Genomic DNA, 24,040 nt, shown 5'->3' on the forward strand with positions numbered 1-24,040 from the left:
CGCTTTTGGCCCGGTTCGTTTGGTCATATGTGAACACAACAATCGCACTCTGAATCGGAACAAAACAACCGAGCCGAGACCGCCTAGAAGAGGTGGTCTCGGCTCGATTCCATACGAACCCTGGAGCGGTTCGTTTGTAGTGAGAACACAACCGACCCACGAACCGGAACAAATCAATGTGTTGCCTGGCAAACAGACGCCAATAGATCGCTTGTCAACATGGAGCTTCGGCAGCGTATTTTGCTGATTTGTTGCGGTATGTTGTTGTGGTTAAGGTGGTCTCGTACCTTATGTAGCTAACTTACTGCTGTCGGAGTTTTTTCGCCTTTGCGCGGCACTGCTCGACGGACCGTTCATAACCCCTCTCCTTCATTTTATAGCTGATCTTCTTGTACACTTCGGTGTTCTTGTGTGTAGTGTCCAACATCCGGGAGATGTGTTCTTCCGACCAAATATCTATGAGGCATTTCACCTCTTCGTAGCACCAAGTCAACCCGCGATTCATTTAGTTAGGCTACTGTTGTCATGGCGATGTCCCACAATGGAATGCGCGACCTGAACGCATGAGGTAGTGACGTAATGGCGTAAGGAAAGCCCTGGAAGGGTGCGCGATTTGGAGCGCTTTACAACAGTGAGGTGTGAACAGAGTGACAAATTAAATTGATTCGGAACAAAGTATTCTGTTTCGGATCTGTTCCGGAACAAAACAAATCGATCCAGGTGTGAAAGCACCCTAAGTCTCTGATGTCCCCAGAGTGTGTATGTGAAGTTTTAGCTCAGAATGCCCAACATGTATTTTTGTATAGCATGTTAAAATTGTCCCTTTTTGAGGGTGAGCAAAAAACGCGTCGTTTTGTGTGTGTTCCTTTAAATGCAAATGAGCTGCTGCTCCCGGCACAGAGGGCGGAGCTTCAAGAGCTCATGTGTGTTAGCAGCTCCATTACCTCACACAGACACGCACTAAAATGTCAGAAACTGTTCTGCCTTTTATGTTCAAACCAGAGTGGCAACTTGAGGAAAGCAACAGGATGTTTCTGAATGGTTAGTTTATGAATTTATGTAGCTGATGTGGAGTTAACTATCTTCTAGTCATTGATTAGCATATTCTGTCATGATAATCTATAAGTCGCGTTCCCACGGGGGCGGGGCTTATGTAAATTTTAGGGTTTGTGATGTCACTAACCCGGGATGAAGCTTGTGTAGTCCCTGTCAGTTTTTTGTTGTAGTCCCTAAAAAATCAATTTCTGTAAAAAAAATATCTCCCTTTGCTTTGAACTTTGAGCGTCGTAACTTTGCAGATGTTGTTTATGCTCAGAGCAACATTATACACTAACTAAAGTTAGAAAAGTGAAATCATAATCAACCTCCCCTTTAACAGTTCTATCTAATAATATATTAGATAGGACAGTTAAACTGATCATAAACTACTGTAAACAGAGAATGGGACCACTGTGTGCTCAGGCTCTGGTGTACCCGTCAAAGTAAAACTCCACCGCACTGTCAAAATAAAAGTCCCACACAATAACCTAACCAGAGTGGCAAGATATAAGTGACGGCTTATGTTGCTTCAGAGTTCCTACAGGCCGTGTGAATGCAACCAGGAAAATGTTTAGTTCTCGGTGGACCGCCCTGGTGGCTAGTTCCTATAAATACTCGGAGCGAAAGTCACAATTTCTATATTTGGGTGAACTATTTCTTTAAGCACATCAAACATAGCCAAATTGACTTTAAAAACACTGCAAAGTTACTTAAGCTCTAGGTGCACTGGAAAGTTATTTGTGAAATGAATGCTAAATTAGTGCTAAATCAAGTCTAATATGTATGCAAGCTTTCAACAGAAGTAATTACCGTACAGTAGTTTCCAAGTAACTTCTTTTTGGAAATCCTGCGTTTTAACTTCCTAAATTGGAGCCATGGTCAAATGGAAACTCAATCCCTGTCTTTCTGTCGATTCGGCCTCTTTCTCTCTTTTGCTCACACAAGGACACAGAACTGAGGTCAATCTGGCAGAATCGTGACCTAAATATACCCCAAATCCACACATATGTAACACTGAAAAAGAGAGACGGTTTTCCTATGTTTATGGTCATTATTTCATTATCTTTTCACTTTAGCTGCAGTTTTTTATTATTATTTTTTTAGGAAATGTGAACTGCGCAGTTAGAAACATCCCGAATGGAAAACCTGTTGGCGTCAGTACCACCAAACAATAACATTAAGCTTTTGGACACGCAATAAAAAAGACTGATACTATGGCAGAAGCAGATGGTTTGGTAACTCCAGTGGATGGAGATCTGATCCAAATATATTCAGGAAAAGAAACGGATAAAACTGTAAAGCTTATTCTCATTGTGCTAATATTACTGTAATGCATGTCAGAACAGAGCTGAAAAGGTCAAGAAATCTCCCTCGTAAATACTGAGTGACTCTGGCTTCTGAAGAACGTTTTTCACCTCATCAAAAAGCCTAGACTGTACTTTAAAGTACAGAGGTCTTAACTTAAGCGCTGTAAATGCTCACTTAAGTAGGCTTATACATAAATAACATTTTCGGATTTCAGCTTTTAACAGAACTTTTGGTTTTCTGGGAGTTTTGCCATCTCATACTGCGTTCAAGTGCACCTGGTAAGCACCTACTTCCGCTAGACAGTCGTTTTTACAACTTCTCACAAATCCAAGCCAGAAACAAAGTACAAAAACAGCCAAAACCAAGCAAATAAACAATGGAAAAGATTCAAATTAATCCTTATGAATCGAGTGGTTTAATTCAAGTCTTGTGAAGACATATGATTGCTTTAAATGTTGAACAGATTTATTTTTAGCTTTTATTCACATATAAATACATACATACTGCAGAGCGCATCACATACAGTAGTTCAGTAAACTACTGTACTGTTTAATAAAAATGCATGCTTTGTTCTGTACCGAAAACATAACGAACTGTGACTTCAAAACAGAAGTACATACCAAACCATAATTTACTGTTACACCCCTAGTGTTTCCCATATGTGATGTTCAATTTGTATATGTGTCGATCGTTACGTTTAGACGTAAATAAAATCATAAATTAAATCTATTCATCATATAAAGTGATTATATAATTTAACAAGACTTGGATTAAACCGCCTGATTTTACAATGCCTTTATGACCTTTTTGGATCTTTTTAGTTACCTGGAATTTCAAAAGAGTGACAGAAACCTCTCTGGATTCATGAAAAATATATTCATTTGTGTTTCGAAGATTAACCAAAGTCTTGTGTTTGGAACGACATATTTTTGTGCGAAATATCCCTTTAAATAGGCAACTGAGCATAGTAAACAGCTAATGCTCGCTATAGTGCCCCTTGTGGCAACTCTTATGATGTAATGCTCTGATATTTCAAACTCGAAGGGAGCATCACTGGCAGCTTCCGTAGCTTAAGTTAATTCGGTAACGGTTACCTGACAGATCCCACTGATACACATATCCAGAGAGTCCGCTTTACACCGAGTGCCGTCCAACACTTTGGGCGCCAGTTCCACCACCAGGCTTTTCCCCCGGGCCTGACATCGGAGGGTGCAGGGTGAAATAGGGTCGTACGTCACAGGTATCCACTCGTAGGTTTGTCCCTGGTACTTGATGTCATTGTGGGCAGAGCATTGTTGAGCCCTGAAGTCACCTGACTCTAGAGGACAGTCCTGATTGGTAGAAAGAAAATTTGGCAGCTATCAGATATTTTTCACATCTTTGACTATAATATAATAACACTGACATTTAAAAGACCCAACAGTAACAGCAGGCCTGAAAAAGACACCGGAAATATTATTTTCTATGTGGTAAGATTAGATCGTGACCTTATGCGTAACATCATAAAGCATATGCAGATGACCGGGTGCATTAACGAATGGAGACAGTGTAATTGAACTGTGGCAAACCACCATGTTTTGAAAAACAATATTTCCTATGTCATCTCCTGTGCATTGAAGAAAACCACAATTCTTCCTCTATAGCTTGGGACTTTGAACTCATTTAATCATTCGATCGGCTCAGAAACCCCCTTGTGCAAAGATCATCAGTGATGCCCATAATTGAAACGTCTCAATCGGATAGAGTGATTACAAATGTCAGGATCAGTGATGGAAATAAAAAGAACAATTCAACAACGAATCTCATCAATGGCAATTATGAAGCCTGACAGGGAAGACCAAGCATCAGTTCTCACTGTTTTGATGGGAATTGAATAAATGTTATGCTGGGAATCTTTCCCAGATGGCTCTGATTGGAATTGTGGGTGAAGGAGGAATGTGATTTCAGATGAAACCACTTCAATGGTAGAAAAACACTTGCTTTTGATGAAAATGGTCCTTGAAACACATGGGCATCTAACAGCTCTCAATATGAGTTTGTCGAGCAGTTTAGGGACTATTGACTGAATCATAAAGGACAATTCTGGTTCTGATTCCATTAACAACTCTGGTTAATAACAATTCCATTAACATTTATTTTTTTACTCATTTTTGAGATGTTAGTCTAATGAGTTTAAGATTGATTTGTGAATCATTTGAACGATTCATCAAAGAATCAATAAAGTGATTTGTTGATGAATCACTCTTTTTTTTTCTTTTTTTTTTAACAGTCAAACATACATACAAACCAACATAGTGCAGCAGTGAGCAATCTTGTAAATCCATAATTCCAGAAGTGACATAAAAGTGATTTAAGTGTTTGATCTAAGTGTGTATGTGAGCGGGTGTGAGTGTGGGTATGTGTATGTGTATGTGTGTGTATGCGTAAACAAAGTAACCATTTATTATCTATTACCATTGTCATTACCATCACCACCCTACTCCCCACTACCACCACACTGCCAATATTGTGTTGGTCGATTTTTATTTCCATCCTACCTCCTATGTAACAATTGCCATTGTTGATGAATCACTCTATACTGGTCATGCGTAATACAAGGAAAAGATCCAACTCAAAAGAATAAATAATTTGCGAATAGAAAATGTTCTTCACTTGCATTAGAAAAAGAATGTAAACCTTCAATATCGGTTAATGAAACGAAATATTTAAAACTAATAACCAGCTCTTGATTCCCACCTTAAAATGTACATGTCACACTTCACTCAGAGAGGAAAATGCACATTCAATCTTATGAAATGACTTATATTTCTCCCTCACTTCTCTTAGGGAGCAGGGGTGTGAATTCCTGCTCCTGGAGGGCCACTGTCCAGCAAAGTTTAGCTTCAACTCCAATTAAAGGCCACTGTCCAGCAAAGTTTAGCTTCAACTCCAATTAAAGGCCACTGTCCAGCAAAGTTTAGCTTCAACTCCAATTAAAGGCCACTGTCCAGCAAAGTTTAGCTTCAACTCCAATTAAAGGCCACTGTCCAGCAAAGTTTAGCTTCAACTCCAATTAAAGGCCACTGTCCAGCAAAGTTTAGCTTCAACTCCAATTAAAGGCCACTGTCCAGCAAAGTTTAGCTCCAACTCCAATTAAAGACACCTGAACCAGCTAATCAAGGTCTGATTAGAAAGTTCCAGGCAGGTGTGTTGAGGCAAGCTAAACTCTGCAGGACAGTGGCCCTCCAGGACTGAGTTTGGACATCCCAGCCCCAAAGGGACATGAAATAGGAAATCGGTTGGAGGAAAAACTATATTTAAGTGCTTTTGCAAGTGAACACAGTTTCTCAGGGAAACGCAAATATTTTGCACAAAAAAAACTGCAAACAGTATTCCGCATTGTACTTCTGTAAAAACGTTTAAAGTCCACTGCCAAATTGAGTAAACATGAATTTATGAAAGGTTAAATCCTAAACACTTGTAGTGTTTCAGCGAAAATATGTGGAATTCCACTAAAATGAATAGTGTTAAAATGTGTTAAACAGAGCTGTGAGTGCTACCCTCTTACTGGTAACAGAAATAATGACTAAATTACTCCAAATATCTAATAAACAAACATGCAAGGGATGGGGCATCTGTATAAATTTATGACCGACAGGCATTTCAATTCTATATACATTTTGTGGCACTTCTGCAGATGGAGACTCCTGATGAGCCTCATAACATATCGTACTGACTTACTGTGTTGCTGCATGTTCTGTAGCGGATGTTTCTGCCCTCACAGTTCCTGTCGGACACACACAAAACAACAAAATCAGATTTGTTACAAAGTCATTGTTCTTCTTTGTGGTACAGCTGCTCCGTCTTTTGTATCAAGGGGAAAGGAAACACCCTATTTATCCCTACAGAAATCATTTTTAGACCTGCTCCTGACCATTTTTTCCCCACTCGTTCGTGAGGTTCTTTGTTTGCAAGTGTGCTTTTTGAGAACATAAAATGAATGCATGCTACAGCATATCAAAAACTAAATTTCCACGACATAAAGCCTTATTTTCTATTGTGAAATTATTTTTCACTTAGATTGCCATTCAGGTAATAACAATAACACTGTCAAACCAGAAGATCTGCATGAAAACAAAAACTTGTGATTATCTCTAATGGCACCAAAAAACATGAATCCAGCTACAGCTGTATGAAATATGCAGCAATGTGTTTTGAGAAAAGGATGTTTAGAGACAGAAATACAGAGAAATGGACAACAGGATATTGGCTTTCTAAATGTCCTATTACCTCAGCCTAAAAGCATTAGCCTATCATATTTCAGCTTATTAATTCCGTTCAGAAGAGCAGCAGTCACCCTAAACAGAGAAGGTTCACATCACTCTGAGGGATGGAGGGAAGATGCAACCAGACTGTTATTAAGATCTTATTAGAGAATATTTTTCTCCAATCATCCTGCCCTTGAGCAAAACGATTGGGAATGGAATACTAGCTAATATTTAGAGAATACTGCATAGTATGCACTAGATACACTTTTTTTTAAACAGTAACACTGTCTCTACACCGAATGCAACCGTTGTCGTGTCGCACCACAACAGCTAGAAGCTGTCCACACTGGACGTGACAAAAGTGACCATTGCAAATCCATTTGTTTGGAAGTGGCGCGAATGCTTGAAGTACGTCAGAAAAGGAACGGGGCATCTGTGTACTGTCTGGAATTTGTTGTGTCGTGTCATGCCGTTCTGCATTCTGCTATACGGTTTGGAGCACAGTTTTTTCTGTCTCGCATGCACGCTCTTGCTCGCTCACTCTAGATTCCGGGAGATTTTAACTAATTTGCGGGCATCAGGGAGCCGCTACCAATATGCGGGAGACTCCCGGAACTTCCGCGAGACTTGGGATGTCTGCAAAGTAAACTGTGGCTTTTTTTGAAGCGCAAACGTTGTCAACATAACTCACTGGAAATCCAAAAAAACTTACACACCTGCGACTTCGATGAAAGAGGAGGGGGTTCAAGTTCTGTCGATGGGTCTCCTGCATCTGCAGTTGCCATGCTATCTTTTGAATGGCTGTAGCCAAGTTAGAGGAGGTTGACAGACTCGCAGCTTTTCAACACGCGTGTTTTTTTCCCCCGCTTGGCACGCCGACCGGACGGGATGGGAGCGTGGCAGCATCGACGATTCCATTTTTTAATTCGAAGTACAAGATTGTGAATTAATTTCAGTAAATTTCGATTTAAGTATGCTTGGAACGACATAAGGGTGAGTCATTATTCATTAATGACATAATTTTCATTTTTGGGTGAACTAACCCTTTAAATACACACAAGACTAATGACAAGACAAGGGACACCTGTGAACAATGAAACAATGAACCAATGACAACATGATACATCAGACAAGGGAACACATGGCAGGATCACATGACTAACAAGGAATCACATGATAGACACGGAATTCAATGAGGGTGGTGGAGCAGGGGCGGTCTTGGGGGAGGGCGGACCTGGGCCGTGGCATGGGGGGGGCTGAGCTGGGCCGTGGCATGGCGTGGGCGGACCTGGGTCGTGGCACGGCAGTGCAGGGAGCCAGGGCAGCGCAGGAAGTGCAGGAAGCCAGGGCGGTGCCGGCAGTGCAGGAAGCCAGGGTGAACTAGGCAGTTCAGGTGGCCAGGGTGGATCAGGCAGTTCCTGTGGCCAGGGTGGACCAGGCAGTTCAGGTGGCCATTGAGGCGCGGCCACCATGGCCCTATCAAGGGACACCCTAACAGTCTATGGCTGGGCAGGTGTGACGTGAAGGGACTCAGGCTTGGCAGGCATGACGTTAAGAGACTCAGGCTTGGCAGGCATGACGTGAAGAGACTCAGGCTTGGCAGGCATGACGTGAAGAGACTCAGGCTTGGCAGGCATGACGTGAAGAGACTCAGGCTTGGCAGGCATGACGTGAAGAGACTCAGGCTTGGCAGGCATGACGTGAAGAGACTCAGGCTTGGCAGGCATGACGTGAAGAGACTCAGGCTTGGCAGGCATGACGTGAAGAGACTCAGGCTTGGCAGGCATGACGTGAAGAGACTCAGGCTTGGCAGGCATGACGTGAAGAGACTCAGGCTTGGCAGGCATGACGTGAAGAGACTCAGGCTTGGCAGGCATGACGTGAAGAGACTCAGGCTTGCCAGGCATGACGTGAAGAGACTCAGGCTTGCCAAGCATGACGTGAAGTGGCTCAGGCTTGGCGGGTACTGTGGAATTGTGGGGTTCCTCTTCCACAATACCCACAGTAAACGAGGAGCCACTTAGCAATAAAGAATAGTCAATGTATTGGGCCAAGGACCAGTGGATTTTCCCCCCAGGAAGCTGGGAGCAAATGGGCTCATTAAGACCCACCCTAAATATTTCCTTGAGGGCCACATCATTAAAGTCCACAAGGTGAGAGAGTTCACAAAAGTCCTGGACATAATCGTCCAGGTGACAATTCAATCGTCCAAAATGACACAGGAGGGAAACTGTTGGGTTCATAGTAGGTCAAGTTTTCTGTAAAGGATCCACTGAAGGCAAGTTGTAGAGAAGAACCCAAGTGCAGTTTATTACAAACAAAACTAAACATGAAACAAAAACATGCCATGCCACGCCATGTTTTTGTTACCAACAAACACTTACCAACAGTGGTTACAGGGAAACATTACTTGACAAAGACACATGGCAAACATGAGGGCTTAAATACACACAAGACTAATGACAAGAAAAGGGACACCTGTGAACAATTAAACAATGAACCAATGACAACATGACACATCAGACAAGGGAACACATGGCAGGATCACATGACTAACAAGGAATCACATGACAGACATGGAAACATGACAATGGCATAAAACGTGACCAAGACAAGACCATCGTGGCAGTTGTGTAGTCCCTACCAGCCATTTGTTGTAGTCCTTAAAAAGCAATTTCTTTAAAAGAAAATATCTCCCTTTGCTTTGAACTTTGAGCGTTGTAACTTTGCAGATGTTGTTTATGCTCAAACAGCAACATTACACACTAACTAAAGTTAGAAAAGTAAAATCATAATCAACCACCCCTTTAACATTTGGCAGCCAGATCAAATAGTGAGTCATGTAATAATGAGACATTGGAGAAGACATTAATTCTGGTTAAACCATCATTGGCATGTCAGCTGCCAGTCAGTGATCAATCCCAGTTTGTAATGATTCTATTATTTTATAGTATTGTACCACAATAGGGTAGAAAAAAGTGACATCTGAGGCTGCTCAACATGTAATTAAAATATAACATATCCTATTTTCTGATTGGCTGCAATTGTGTCAGAGCAGTTTCTTGTTCAATGAGGACAGTAATATTTAATATTTTGAGAAATATTATTACAATTTAAAATAATTGTTCTATGTGAATGTATTTTAAAATGGAATTTATTTCTGAGATCCAAAGCTGAATTTTCAGCATCATTACTCCAGTCTTCAGTATCACATGATCCTTCAGAACTCATTCTAATATGATGATTTGCAGCTCAAGAAACATTTCTTAAAACCTCTCTTTTTCAGGACACTTCTATGAATACAGCTTTACTGTCATTTTTGATCAATTTAAGGTGTCCTTACTGAATTAAATTATGAATTATATTATAGTATTAATAAAAGGATTACTGCAATGGCAATGTACTTCATAATGCAACACAAGTATGTGTTTTTATTAGCTTAAACTCTTAATCTCTGATCAGTCCTCTCTTTCAGGTCAACTACAGCCTGAGTTGTCTCCACTCTAAACCATAGATGTCTGTTATTTCTACTCCAGTGCTCTTTAACAGGTGCTCTGGCCTGTGTGCAAGCGATATTGCTCGGATGCGATTCAGAAAGAGCGTCTTTGTTCGCTGACCACATAATCAACTGTGGAATCACTTCCAGATCTTCTTGTAATCAGCAGAACCCAATCACAACACAAGCTGGCCCGCTGCTCGAGCGCTTCTAAAGTTCTACTGACAATAAACAAAAGGAGGAAGAGAGCGGGGGTAATTCCAGTAGCACACAGCAAACTCATGATGGTCTGTTTAATATCGCAAAGACTTTATCTGTGAAAGACATTTTTTCTGTGGATGAAATAGCATCAAATGTCAAATTTGTTATTGAATTTGATATTGAAAAAAATCTTTTAATCTTTTGATTGACTAATACAAGACTTTCTTTTGTATAAATCCCCAAACCACGAATCAAAAAAACTCAAGAACCCTATAAACCAAAGAGCAACTTCAAAAATGTAGCAGTACATAAGACAAGAGACAAAACCTTGACTACAAACATCAAAACTTTTTTTATTTCAAATAAATGCTGTTATTTTGAACTTTCTATTCATCAAAGAATTCAAAAAAAATATTTTTTTCACGGTTTCTAGAAAAAAAATTAAGCAGCACAACTTTTTTTTAAAATTGATATTAATAAGAAATGTTTCTTGAGCAGCAAATCATCATTAGAATTGAATGATTTCTGTAGGATCATGTGACCCTGAAGACTTGAGTAATGATGCTGAATATTCAACTTTAATTTTGCAGGAATAAATTACATTTAAAACATATAAAAAATAGAAAACAGTTATTTTAAATTGTAATAATATTGTATTTTGATCAAATAAAAGCCTTGGTGAGCATTATTCTTCTTTTAAAAACATTTTAAAAATATTACAGACCCAATTCTTTTGAAGGGTATTTTACATTCATCCATTTAGCAGGCACCGTTATTCAAAGCAACTTAAAACCCCTTAATAAATGTTCTTGGGGGGAAAAGAATCCTCACACAGGAAGCAGTTAGATGCAAATCAATGAGAGCAATTTTACATTGAGGGTCAGTAGAAGCATTTCCAATGAGACCTGAAGAGTAATTGGCCCTTTCTCTTGTTTTCATTTGGATCCAGCCGCTCAATTAGCTCTAAATGAGTATTGTGGCATAAATGGTGTGTGACTTCTATTTTCTATAAGTATTGCTTTAGCTTTTGTCACCTACCTTCCATGAAGTAATGGGCAATGAGCTACAAAAACATAATTGTGTCCAACATGATAAAAAAAAAAAACAGATATCTATCCAAATTTTAATGCACAGAGACAAGCCATTCATTTGGGTGATTTACACAAAGAGTTGTCTCAGTGAGGACTGATACACCTGAAGAGAGCTATCCGTTAGCATTCCTATTCATTTCAATGGAAGTTGGTCAGTAGAAAGTACACAATTTCTCTCTCAGGTATGTAGCCAATCACCTGAGCTGTAAATAGCATGTGACTAATCACTCTGGAGCAGTATATGGCATATCGGCAGCGTTGACTGGCTAACAACACCATAAGAACTCACACAGTCCCAAATCCTATCTATACTGAGCTATGGCCTCAAACCTTTGGAGTATGGCCTTTTGGAGTTTTCCAAATATAGTATATGTTACATCCACTATAATATAATGAAATATTAGCAATTTACAGTATATGTGCAAGCAACATTGCTTGGATGCTACAATTGAACGATATGACAAGAGGAAAGAAAGGATCAGCTTCTACCAAAATAAGTGGAATTGTCTCCAACAGATTGATCCATGAAAACCATTTGAACATATTTCTACTGAGTAAAAGAGAGTTAAGGCCCGTTCACACCAAGAACGGTAACTGTAAAGATAACTGTAACGATTATTATATTAGCGTCCACACCAGCGGACGATATCATTCTGTTTATTATAAGCACATGCTGTCCTCTGTCACTTTAAATGCTTGAGCTCTTAAATCAATTCTGATTGGCTGTCAATGTTTTTACCATTCAACAGCTGGAAAAAATTATTCTGGAAGTGATTCCAATGATATTGTTCCTCTGTGCCATTATCGTTACAGTTGTGGAATTTGCTATTCTTTTATATTTAGTTCTATCATGACAACTCTCTAAAGATTTTTAGCATGGTAATGGAAATGGCGATGTATCTGGTCTCTGAATAGATCTGCTACGCTGCTGGTGTTGAATTGCTGCTGCTGCAGAGCAAGTACAGGAACTTGCTACTGCCAATACATATGCTGATACGCTGCTGGGATTATGTAAAACATACTGCTGCACAAATAGCATATATATAAATTACCCATAGCAGATCTATACAGGTGGAGCTGGGGAAGGTGGAGGTTTCGGAGGAGCTCTGAAAGCGAGCTGCAAACTGCTATGGTGAATGCTAACCAGCCAGTTATTGGCTGCAGATGTGACATGAACCAATCAGCTTGTGCCAAGTAGTTAACGCTGTGAATCTCATTAGGTTGCGTTAAGGACCCATCAGCCTGCGCCATCTAGAGTTTCATGACAGAACTAGTCATAACGCTTTTTAAGACATATATCTTTATCATTCTCAATATAGTTATTGTCCTTGGTGTGAACGGGCCTTTAGACTTGATAACTTGAGAGAAACAAACAGTCCCGCCCCAAACTAATGCCATTGGTTGAGCCAGAATTGGGCCGTGTTGGGCTGGTCAAGCAAACAGCAATATTTTGATAGTGCCACAGTGTTTACACTTTATAACTGTCATATAAGCTGGGATAGGACAAAGTATGCTAACACAAAAAAAGACATTTTCCCGGTTACAAAGTTTACGATTAAAAAGTTAACAAACGTACTTTTTACAAGTCAACAAAGTTTGTTTTAATGTTCAAGAAACTAAAATTGGCTAGAAACAAAACAATCCAATTTGCATTTCAAGATGAATATTATGCCCAGAAAACACACTTTGCTGTATCCATGAATCATTCAATTCTCTCGGCTTCATTTTAATGACAACGGCTTCCTTAATATATTCTAAATAATGTAAATTATGCACATGCATAATGTGTACTAACATTATTACTTGAGGAACAAAACCTTTTCTTTGCTTTAGAAGGAGAGAAATAAGACAGAAATAGAAGTTGAATTGCAAAAAGAGAGAGAAAGATACTTGAGTCCAAAGTGTCAGTCAACTTTTCCATTCTCTCTGGAAACGAAGCACTTCTCTGTCCTCTCTCTGAGGTCAGCGATAACAACAAACAGCCTGACATCATGACAGATATCGTCTGTCATGTTGTTTGCAGATGCCACTTGATTATTTTTTTATTTTATTTTTTTAACTGAAATGTCAAAATACATTTTGGAGCAACTGCACACATAAATTCACAAAAAAAAAAAAAAAAATCTATGAATAAAAAAATAAAAAATAATTTCGGGCATTATGGGATGGCATACTGGTGACAGCATATTTCACAACTTATAACAGTATATTGCATCAAGTGAAACCGCATTGTATATAGACAGTGAACAGGGTCAAACAGAATAAACTAATAAAGGCTAATAAACATGACAAGCAATGAACATTAAATAGGTTGGCATGCTTGAATGTAAAAAAAAACATTATTTTATCACATATTTTACATTGTTGCAGCACCTCTCTTCCCAGTCTGTCAGTAAAGTTCTGTTTAGTTCTGGTCTCTATAAAGCCCCTCCTTCTAAAAAGCTGAATATGCTCTGATTGGTCAGCTGGGCCTGTGTGTTGTGATTGGTCAACCGCTTCCAGCGTGTTTGGCAAATGTCTCGCCCCTTACCATAATCGCGAGTTTGTGTGTTCACTCACCCTCCATTGAGACACCTGCGTAGAGAATACGAGGCTCCACCTCCACAGGTACGAGAACAGTCACTCCACGTGCCCCAGGCATCCCAACCGGTGTCCCTTTCCTCGTCTGAGCGGGTCGTTCTTGAGGACTGCAACACACAAAAACACCAACATTTAAAGATGTACTACTTTTTTTACACTAAAATATTTTCTCGAATCCAATTTCTAAAAAGAGTCTACTATAAGTAAACCATTCTTAGCAATGCAGTTGAATTTTCTGATGTTATACACTACCAGTCAAAGGTTTGGAATAGTTAGTTTGTTTTTTTACGTGTTTAAAGAAGTCTCACTATTTCTAAGTCTCACTAAGTCTCACTACTTATGCTCACCAAGGTTGCATTTATTTGATCAACAATACAGCAAAAACAGTAATATTATGAAATATTATTACAGTATATAATAACTGTTTTCTATCTGAATTTAAAAAAAAACATTCAAAGCTGGATTTTCAGCATCATTACTCCAGTCTTCGGTGTCACATGATCCTTCAGAAATCATTATCAGTTATATTGGTGCACAATTATTAATCACTGTTCTTATTATCAATGTTGAAAACATCATTTTATTATTACCGTATCAATGTTGAAAGTTTTTGCAGATTAATATTTTTGTGTACATTTTTCAGGATTCTTTGATGAATAGAAAGTTCAATGAACAGCATTTATTTGAAATATAAATCTTTTTAAACATTATAAATGTCTTTACAGTCACTTTTGATAAATGTAATGTTTCCGTGCTGAATATTTTTTTACTCATCCTTTCAAATAACTTTTGAATTGTAGTGTATCATGGTCTCAACAAAAATACAAAGCAGCACAACTCTCATTTGAAGACTCATTTACATTTTAAAAGATATTAAAATAAAAACTGTTATTTTAAATTGTAATAATATTTCATAATATTGCTATTTCTACTGTAATTTTGATCAAATAAAAGCAGCCTTGGTGAGCATAAGAAAAAAAACATAATTATTCCAAACATTTGGTTCCAACACGTTTTAACCAATTAATTTCCAATACATTTCTATGATTTTTATTAATGGATTTTTTCCCCATACTGAACTGTTCAATGATGCCCTCTACTTGTAGATCTCGGGTTTCTTCTCTATTGACCTGAAAAATCGTATCGTTCTCAGTTGTGAATGTTATTGGTGCGCAAACATTTTTTTAGAAGAAAAACACTAATTCATTCCCCAGTTTTATTTATGTTTCGGTCACCCACCTATCCATTGAGTTCCTTCACTTTTCCCACCAGTAAATCCCACTTGGACACCAGCTAAACACTGACCTTGAACATTAGCTGAGCTCCTTGCGTTCCAGAATACTTTTGCTTGATATCTTTACCCACTCAAACTCCTGTGTGTTGATATAAGTTATAGAGCAAAATATACTAACGTCTAGCTCAGGCTGCCTTTTTATTTGGTGTCAAATCAATAGAAGCTCGTATTTACTGACCTCAACCTCCCATGTGTCTGATCTAAAAGCAGCCAAGACTGTAATAAAGCAATAAGACACGAGAGACTCTGACTCATGTCATGTGTAAGAACAACCCTGTTCTGAAATCTCATTTACATACAGATTTAAAAATGGCACATCAAGTTTGACATAACATTGGTTCGTAACTATAGTGCCATTTTAAACATGTAATGAATACGATTACAGTGCTGCAGTGGAGAGCACGATTTTCAGTGGAAAACAACCAATTTTCTTCAAATTTCAGTTTGTTCTTCACACACAGTTTCAGAAGACTTTCAATACAGTGCACAAATCATATGGACTACTTCTTAGGCTTTTATGGTGTTTGTTGGCGGTTTCTGGAGCTTGACAATCTATTGTTGTGTATACAAACTGCCAGAATGCCCTTGAAAAAGTCTCATTTTAAAATTCTCAATTTTCTCTCATTGAAAAATTCTTATTTGAATGCCTTTCACAGAAAATATAAGAGCAAAGGGGGGGGGGGGGGGGGGGGGGGGTTAGATCTATTTCTTTGAATATCTAATGCTCATCAAGACTAATTGATCACAAATACAGTAAAAATAGCAATATTGTGAAATATTATTACAATTTAAAATATTAGATTTTTATTTGAATTTATTTTCAAATGTAATTTTTTCCTGTGATGCAAAGCTGAATTTTTAGCATAATTACTCCAGTCTTGAGTGTCACATGATCCTTCAAAAATCCTTCTAATATGCTGATTAATGTTGAAAATTACGCTTAATATTCTTATGGAAACCACAATACTCTTTTTCAGGATTCTTTGAAGAATAGAAAGTTTAAAAGAGCGGCATTTATTTGAAATAGTCTTTTGCAACATTATAAATGTCTTTACTGTAACTGTTGATCAATGCATCCTTGAAGTTGCTGAATAATTTTTATCTAAATCCTACTGACCCCAAACTTGAACAGTGGTGTACCTCCATTTCAAAAAGATTCTTTAGATGGATAATGTGCAGTTGTTCTGTGGGAAAGGCAGATTTCATCCTGCATTCTGCAAATTCTTGCTCATTTTCATTTGGAAAATGTAACATCCCTGCTTGTACAGTTCTATTACCATGAATGTGTGTAAAGGCTTTCTTAATTTCACATGTTGGACCGCAGTCCTAGTTAAACAGCCCGTCAGTAGTTGCCAATGAAAACAGACTAGCAGCAGTGGGCTTTGACTAGCTAACCTCGCAGCGGTGATGGGATGTCAGCTTTTACAATGATCTAACAGCAATCCATTTCCCTGAAGACTAAACTTTCCAGTCAAGAGTAATTATCTAAATTGGCCTCAGATTAGATTTCAAATCCCTATTGTTTTAAAAGTTACTATCGCAGGTTCCCTCTATAAGACTTCCTGATGGGCGGCAAATCTCTATGGTTTCTCGCCAGGCTCACCAGGTAGAACAGCACCTAGTTTACTCTCCTCTCATCACAACCCTCTAAGATGAAAATGGGACTGGAAGAGATCGCATCAATGCTTTAGAGGAGAAATCAGCACTCATTTAGCATACGCTGAAGCTGAGGAGTCTGTCGGCTAATGCTAGCTAGAGGTTAGCTTAGGACTTGACAACTATGGCTATTAAAACCTGACCATTTATAAACAATGGTACTCACACAAAGCTAGAAATATAAATTCTGTGCAACAGATTAGGACAAACACACACATATATATATATATATATATATATATATATATATATATATATATATACATACACATACTGGTCAAAAGTTGGAATAATTAAGATTTTTTTGTTTTTGAAAGAAGTCTTTTTTGCTCAACAAGGCTGCATTTATTGGATGAAAACACAGTAAAAACTGTAATATTGTAACATATTTAAGATAATCAAATAAAACAACTGTTTACCTGTGTCAATATATTTTAAAATGTAATTTATTCCTGAGATGCGAAGCTGAATTTTCAGCATCATTACTCCAGTCTTCAGTGTCACATGATGCTTTAGAAATCACTCTAATAGTGTTCAAAATGTAATCAGTCTAATCAGTGTTGATATTGTTAACTAAAACTAAAATAATTACAAATAGTTGTTGGTAATTGCAATAAAGGTAAACTAAAAATGAAATAAAATATAGCCTAAATATTACATGGAAAACATAGAATTAAAAATGCTGCCTTGGCAACTAACTGAAATAATTAAAAGTACTAACATGACTAAAATTACAACTGAAATAAAAATAAATTAAAGCTACTGCACACAGAACTAAAACTTAAACTTAAATGAAAATTGAAAATAATACATATTATTAAATACTATAATAGCATATAAATAATACTAAAATAAGATATCATGGGGTAAGAACAAGAAAATCCTAAGAAAATGTATTTGGTTACACTTTATTTTGATTGTCCCCTTTAGACGTTCTGTTGACTATACATAAAGTTGCACCTACATTTCAACTAACTCTCATTAGAGTAGTTGAGTATTTGTAGAGGTAGGATTAGGGTTAGTAGAATAAGTTGACGTGTACTTGCAAAGTTACTTATAGTCAGTCAGTAGAATGTCTGTTGGGGAGCATCAAAATAAAGTGTTAGCAGATATTAAGCAGACGGTCTATGAGTGTTAGTTGGCATGTAAGTAAGTGCAAAGTTACTTACGGTCAACAGAACGTCTAAAGGGGACCATCAAAATAAAGTGTTACCGTTAATTTTTACAGCATGAAGGTCAGTCCAATGGTACGGCAAGATGCTCGAAGCCAGAAGGAACGAGACAAAATCAATGACAGCGGGACCACGCAGCAAATGTGTGACTCAGAAAACCCATAATATTTACTGGATTCTCTGGTGTGTAATTTATTGGGCACTCCTGAGCACATTAAAAAAACTCAAAGAAAATAAGAGCAAAAGATGGCAGACTCCACTGGCAGACGCACACAGACGTGCTGTTCAGAGTCTCTACTGCATCTCATGACTGAGCTCTCCGACGTCTACAGAGGAGTCACTTCACAATACTGGCTAAAGAGGAAAACCAAACACCTCTCTCAGGTTACTCACAGATTTCTGAACTAGCACACAGTCAAACAGTCTTTGTTTACTTTCATATTGACTAATATTCAGTCTTAGAATTCAGATGCATTTCACACCTTCATCAATGCCAAATCTATGTCTTTATTGAATTAAACAGCACATTAAACAGAATTAAACACCTGAAAATGAACCTAGTTTTTGGTGTTTGTTTAATGAAGTGAAAAAAATGTCTAGCAAAGCTTGCAAGGCCGAATCATTTAAAAAATATATTGGATTTACTGAGAGCTACAGCAGTGTGTGGGAATTTTTCTTCTTTCTCCATATTATTCCCTGTGTCCAACACCTGCCTGCAATCATTCCGTTGTTTATGTATTGTTCTGTATTGTTTTAATGAAGTGAAAATAGCTAAATAAACAGAATCTAAATGTGTAGCTTGAGTTTCCCGATCATTATGATAATTTAGCATTTTGAGTACAAGTAGCCTACATAGAGCCTAATTGGACCTCAATATACACTAAACCACATATAAAAAAAATAATAACTTGATAAAAAGATTGATAAAGTATTTATATCTCATTTTAAGTGTTGCACCAGGTTTAAAACTTGGAGAAGAGAGGAATTTGCTAAATTCCCCAACCAGAAATACTAAAATGTGGTACATAACTTGTTCAGCACTGTTTTTGCTATTGACAGAAATGATGAGAAACCTATACAGTGAAAGAAGGAGCAGAGCAACATCTAAAGACCAGGACTTGACAACCATCCAGAACACCCTAGCAACCACATACTGTAGCAACCCCCTGGCAACCACTCATGACACCCCAACATATTTTTTCATTGGTCAAGCACATCTCACATTTTTTAAACTTGTTCATTTTGATATATTCCAAATGCAGTCCCAGTGTATTTTTACAAGGAGGATACATTTTGGGAATTCAACTTCCAGGTCAGTGCAATGCATTTCCTAGCAACAGTGAAGACAATGTTTGTATATTTTATTTTATGGTTGCATCTGAGATTAAAATCAGTGCAATTTCCTAAGAGACAACGTTCTGAGTCCACTGGAAATGGAGTGTCCAATATTTTGGCCAATGTACTTCTAACCTATTGCCAACATTTTTAACTTTACTGCACCCAATTGTAGAATGCAAGAATGCAGTTTCTTCTAAAGCCACATCTGAAATACTTCACTTCTGGATTATAACTACGCAGCTTTTATGGAGTGTAACATGGTTAGTATTTAATCCAGTTAGAGAGTTTGAATCTAGACTTGATTCAAATAATGGCTGTGTTTCAAATCCTAGCGAGATCGCAGTAGCCAGACAGCAAGTAAATCACCAAGTTTTTATTTTTTTGATCAGAGCCAACAGTGTCACTGCATTGTTCTGGAAAAAAAGCATTTGGTCCATAGCGATTTTCAATTCATATTCCCATGTCTCTCTTGATTTGTCAACAATCAGAACTGAGTGAGCTGAAAGTATATTTTGGACAAGAGCGCTCCAGAATATTGTGTGACCTCATATAACTCCGCTATACTTGTCAGTTTAGGTAAAGCGTTTGATTGCCAAGACTGTTCCTTGGGAAAGATCTTAGTTGTAACAAATAATAAGCTTGTTAGATAGATCATGTTTGTTTGTCACTTATGTTCTCTCCTCCAAGAGTACTTTCAAACAAAGACGCAACAAATCACGGTTTGTGTAACTGAATAGTCTCTAGATGAATTACTATAATCAGTTTAATGGATCAGTTTATGGCAAGGACAAAAATACCCTGCAGTGGATGTTTTTCAGCCAATATTGCAACATTAGTTTGAAAAAGTTAGCCTGAGGTTTATGGTGCAGAGCTTTCATCCAATTAAATAAGTACAAGTAAATCTTGAATTTAGTACAAAAAAAAATGTCAAATTTTATGATTAATAAATAAATGTTAAATATAATACATTTTGGGTGATCACAAACATGATAACAGGAAACATATCAAAAAGAACATCACTGGATAAGGACTCTTTTTACAATAATGAATTTTGAATTTTGGATGCATGGTCTTTAAGAAATAATGGCATTCCTAACTGTAGCTATAACTACTAAAAATAAATTTAATTTAAGATTGCATCAAGTATTTTATGATAAGCTTTATCACCATTTTATTTTAGCATAGCTATTTGTGAATTATGAGTACAATAGCAGTTAGTTTCCTCCATTCTTAAATTGACTAGCCCCTAACTTGGAAAGGGGCTCAAAACACATTCCTGAGTTTCCCCACGTGTACTTATCTTGTAAATACACATGACTTGATCAAGGAGAGTATACTGCAACTTGTCTATCTTCATCAGTCGTCTTCCACCAGTAAACATTTTTAGTGCAAACACAAATCGATTTTGATGAATATAACCATGTTTTTGTCTAAAGCACACTGTTGTCTGAGAGAGAAAAAAATTAGTTTCAGTTTACCTCAATTTGTTCTGCCAAAACAAATCACACAATTGTACAGGACAAATACGGCAAAATGCAAACACTTGCTAACAGTAGCTTATCCTGATGGTCTATCATTACCACACGTTTCCCTAAAATATACAAACATACTGCTCAAAAAGGGGAGATGGTTTACAGTAAGTTGCCAATTTTATTGTTTTTTTTTCCAAATAGCAAATTGATTCTTGGCTGAATCTGTTTAAATTTCAGCTGTGAGTTTGGCCTACATACAGTACCACTACGAATTATGGTCCAAGACTGGCCCAAAAGCTGCTAGCCAAAAGTAAACCAGTTCAATGCCAAGAGCAGACCAAAACTCACCCACAACTTCTTCCTTCTCCCCAGAAATCAGCCATCACATGCCTAAAACAGTGCCAGAATCCCTAGATATCAGTCGGACTGCAACCACCTTTACCCCAGAAGTCACCCACAACTACTTAAGATTAATTAGTTGTGAATTAGAAGTACCAGATTTGGCCTAGTACAACTTGAGGAATAGCATCGCTAGCATTAGCATGGTCGTGGGTTTTCACTGCATATCCTGAAATATATTTTGCACAAGTATAATACCAATGCTTCTGGCACTACAAACTGGATTTTGTACGTTCATGCATTACAAATGATGTATCAGACCACAATTCATAATGAAGTGAAAGTATGTGTTCTCTTCTCAGCACACAAAAGTACCACAAATTATAATGAAAACATTCCTTCTTTGCAAGCAACATGTAGAGTGCTAAAGTTTCAATATATTAAAATAGATTTTTTTCATTTTTAGGAATGCCCTTAGCTCTGTGAAATGGAAATGATATTAAAGAGTGATCAGTTGCATCGCATTTATTTCTTGTTCAATTAATGTTTGCGCCAACAAAAAAATATCTGAAACTATCCATGAGCAAAGATGGCATCAGTGTTGTTATTGTTAAATACTAAATTGAAATAAAGTCTAAATAAAGTAAAATATAAATATTAGATGTAAAACTTAAACATAAACAAAATTTTGCTATTGCAACTAACTGAAATAAAATAGTTTAAGTTGTACTAAAATTACTAAAATTAAAATAAATGAAAGCTACAGAAACATAAATGTAAAAGGAATAATAAAAATAAAAACAACTGCACATTAAGTATATTCAAAGGGATCATGCTTGCGAAGTGTTAGCAAAGCATTTGTGCCTGCATACTTGCGTAAAGCATGTCGCTTTGGATCTCACAAATGCATAATCATAAACTTCCTATATATACCAACAGACACACACATACACACTCAAGCACACAGTGGCTGGCCTGGTCAGACAGCGAGTGGGTGTGAGAAGGTGATAAGCATCCCTTCGGCTAGAAACTCTCCAGTGGGACATAACCTCCTCCGAGTCTCCCACAGACCACCAGTGGAATTCGCTCATCAATCATATCTCTCCAAGCTCCAGATGCGTGTGTGTGTGTGGGGGCGACGGATGGATCAACAGGTCCATGAGATTCTCGTCAAACGTTGGATGGAAAGCAGCAGCGTTCAGTGACGCGGCTAAACAACACTTTAACATCTGGGCGAGCTGGCTGCCGAACACAAACTGTGTGTGTTGGGAGGGAAAAAGGGGTAGGAGACGTTTGAGGAGAGTTTAAAGGAATTGTTGACAGCTTAAACCAGCCTGAGCTATCGTGCTGGTTTTAGCCGATTTAAATGGTCTAGCTGGTCTCCCACCCACATTTGAGCTGATTTAAGCAGAATTTCTCCAAACTAAAACCGATGAAAGCAGAAAACTGTTGCAGGTTGGGAGACCAGTTGAGACCAGGGTTATCTTGTTCAATGTTTCAAACTGTTCATACTTCACACTTGGAAAGTAATTATCTTAGTTATTCATGTTTCATGATTTCAAACTGCACCTGTACATAGAGTGCTGCAGGAGTCCAAAAACAAGCATTTTTGAACTTCTGGTTCCATCGTCCTGAAGTCTGAACAATGAAGTTTTTGGTTAAATGCAAATGCTTGAAATAAGGTCTGTGCTTAAAAGGTGCTGTATGTCATTTTTTTAAAAGTAGTAAAGCATAAAAATACCATATGTAATACCATATGTTCGCAGATATTTAGGAAACATGCTAAGTTCACATTCTCGTTTCTCTGAAAAACAATTCTACAGACAGTTATTCTACTTTGAAATGTCATTCCATGTCGGAAAGTTTGTTTTTGTTTTGGTCTCTGTGATCCCGCCCACTGCCAATTTATTACCCAATAGTATTTCGACCCCCCGTGTTGCCAGTCAGCAGAAGACACAGCGTATTGCAGCCATGGAAAGCAGCAAATGAACTGGGCCAGAGATCGCAGATTCTACCCGACCTAAAAAGCCTCAGCATTCAACTAAAAAGTTTTGTGACTAGAGGTATAGAAAAACGCAGATAAATATACACTGCACAGCATAAGGCTCGTCGTCGCCTTCCATTGTCAATTGCGCTCGTTCCTGTTGCATGTTCTCAATCTGACAACCCGAATGAGCGTCGAGTCTGAGGAGGAGGGGGGCGGGGTAAAAACTCTCTCCAATATTTAGAATTGGGACTGTACCCATTTCAACTGATAGCTGCACCTTTAATCACAAGCTCAAGACAATTTCATGTTTTATTCTACAACATTAATGTCTCTTGTGATTTTTTTAAGCTTTCACGTGTCTTGAAAAAGGCGGCTAAATGGGACTACGGGTAAACATCATGTCGAAGAGGTAAACTCACCCACTCACCAGTCCGCTTTTACAGCCTTGTTGTCTTTACACTCAAGCTCTTGCAAACTATTATAACTCAAACTTTCCCATTTGTAGATTGTAAATAAAGATTTAGTGGTGGTGACGTTAAAAGTCATGCAACCGTGGTGTAGCTCGTTTTTTTCTGGCCATTGTATTTAGGTTTCAAAATGCATGAAAGTTGTGTTCATTTGTGAAGATTATCTCGATGAACAGAACGTGTAAGAATCATAATTTTTTTGGTGAGAGTTTTTTTTTTCTGCAATAATCTAAAAGCCCATGGAAAAATGCTATTTGGTTTTTGTCAAGGGAACTCGGGTGAAGAAAACTTCTAGGTTGCCCAACAAAAATACGTCATCCCTCTTTATTTTTAAACCCTGAGGTAATGTTCTTA

The 24,040-nt window shown here is 37.9% G+C and overlaps 1 protein-coding gene across 1 annotated transcript in view; it reads right to left on the reverse strand.

Annotated features, from left to right (window-relative positions):
• adamtsl3 (ADAMTS-like 3) overlaps window positions 1-24,040 on the reverse strand; it is a 180,353-nt gene that overhangs the window by 78,697 nt on the left and 77,616 nt on the right. The window contains exons 4-6 of the mRNA XM_056259125.1: window positions 13,941-14,068; window positions 6,067-6,112; window positions 3,441-3,677 (exon numbers count right to left, since the gene is read on the reverse strand). Of these exons, the coding sequence (XP_056115100.1) occupies window positions 3,441-3,677; window positions 6,067-6,112; window positions 13,941-14,068 (411 nt within the window). The remainder of the gene's footprint in view (window positions 1-3,440; window positions 3,678-6,066; window positions 6,113-13,940; window positions 14,069-24,040) is intronic.

Source organism: Rhinichthys klamathensis, unplaced genomic scaffold, assembly GCF_029890125.1.
Source record: "Rhinichthys klamathensis goyatoka isolate OS25496 unplaced genomic scaffold, OSU_Roscu_1.1 h1tg000165l_1, whole genome shotgun sequence".
Taxonomy (NCBI): Eukaryota; Metazoa; Chordata; class Actinopteri; order Cypriniformes; family Leuciscidae; genus Rhinichthys; species Rhinichthys klamathensis.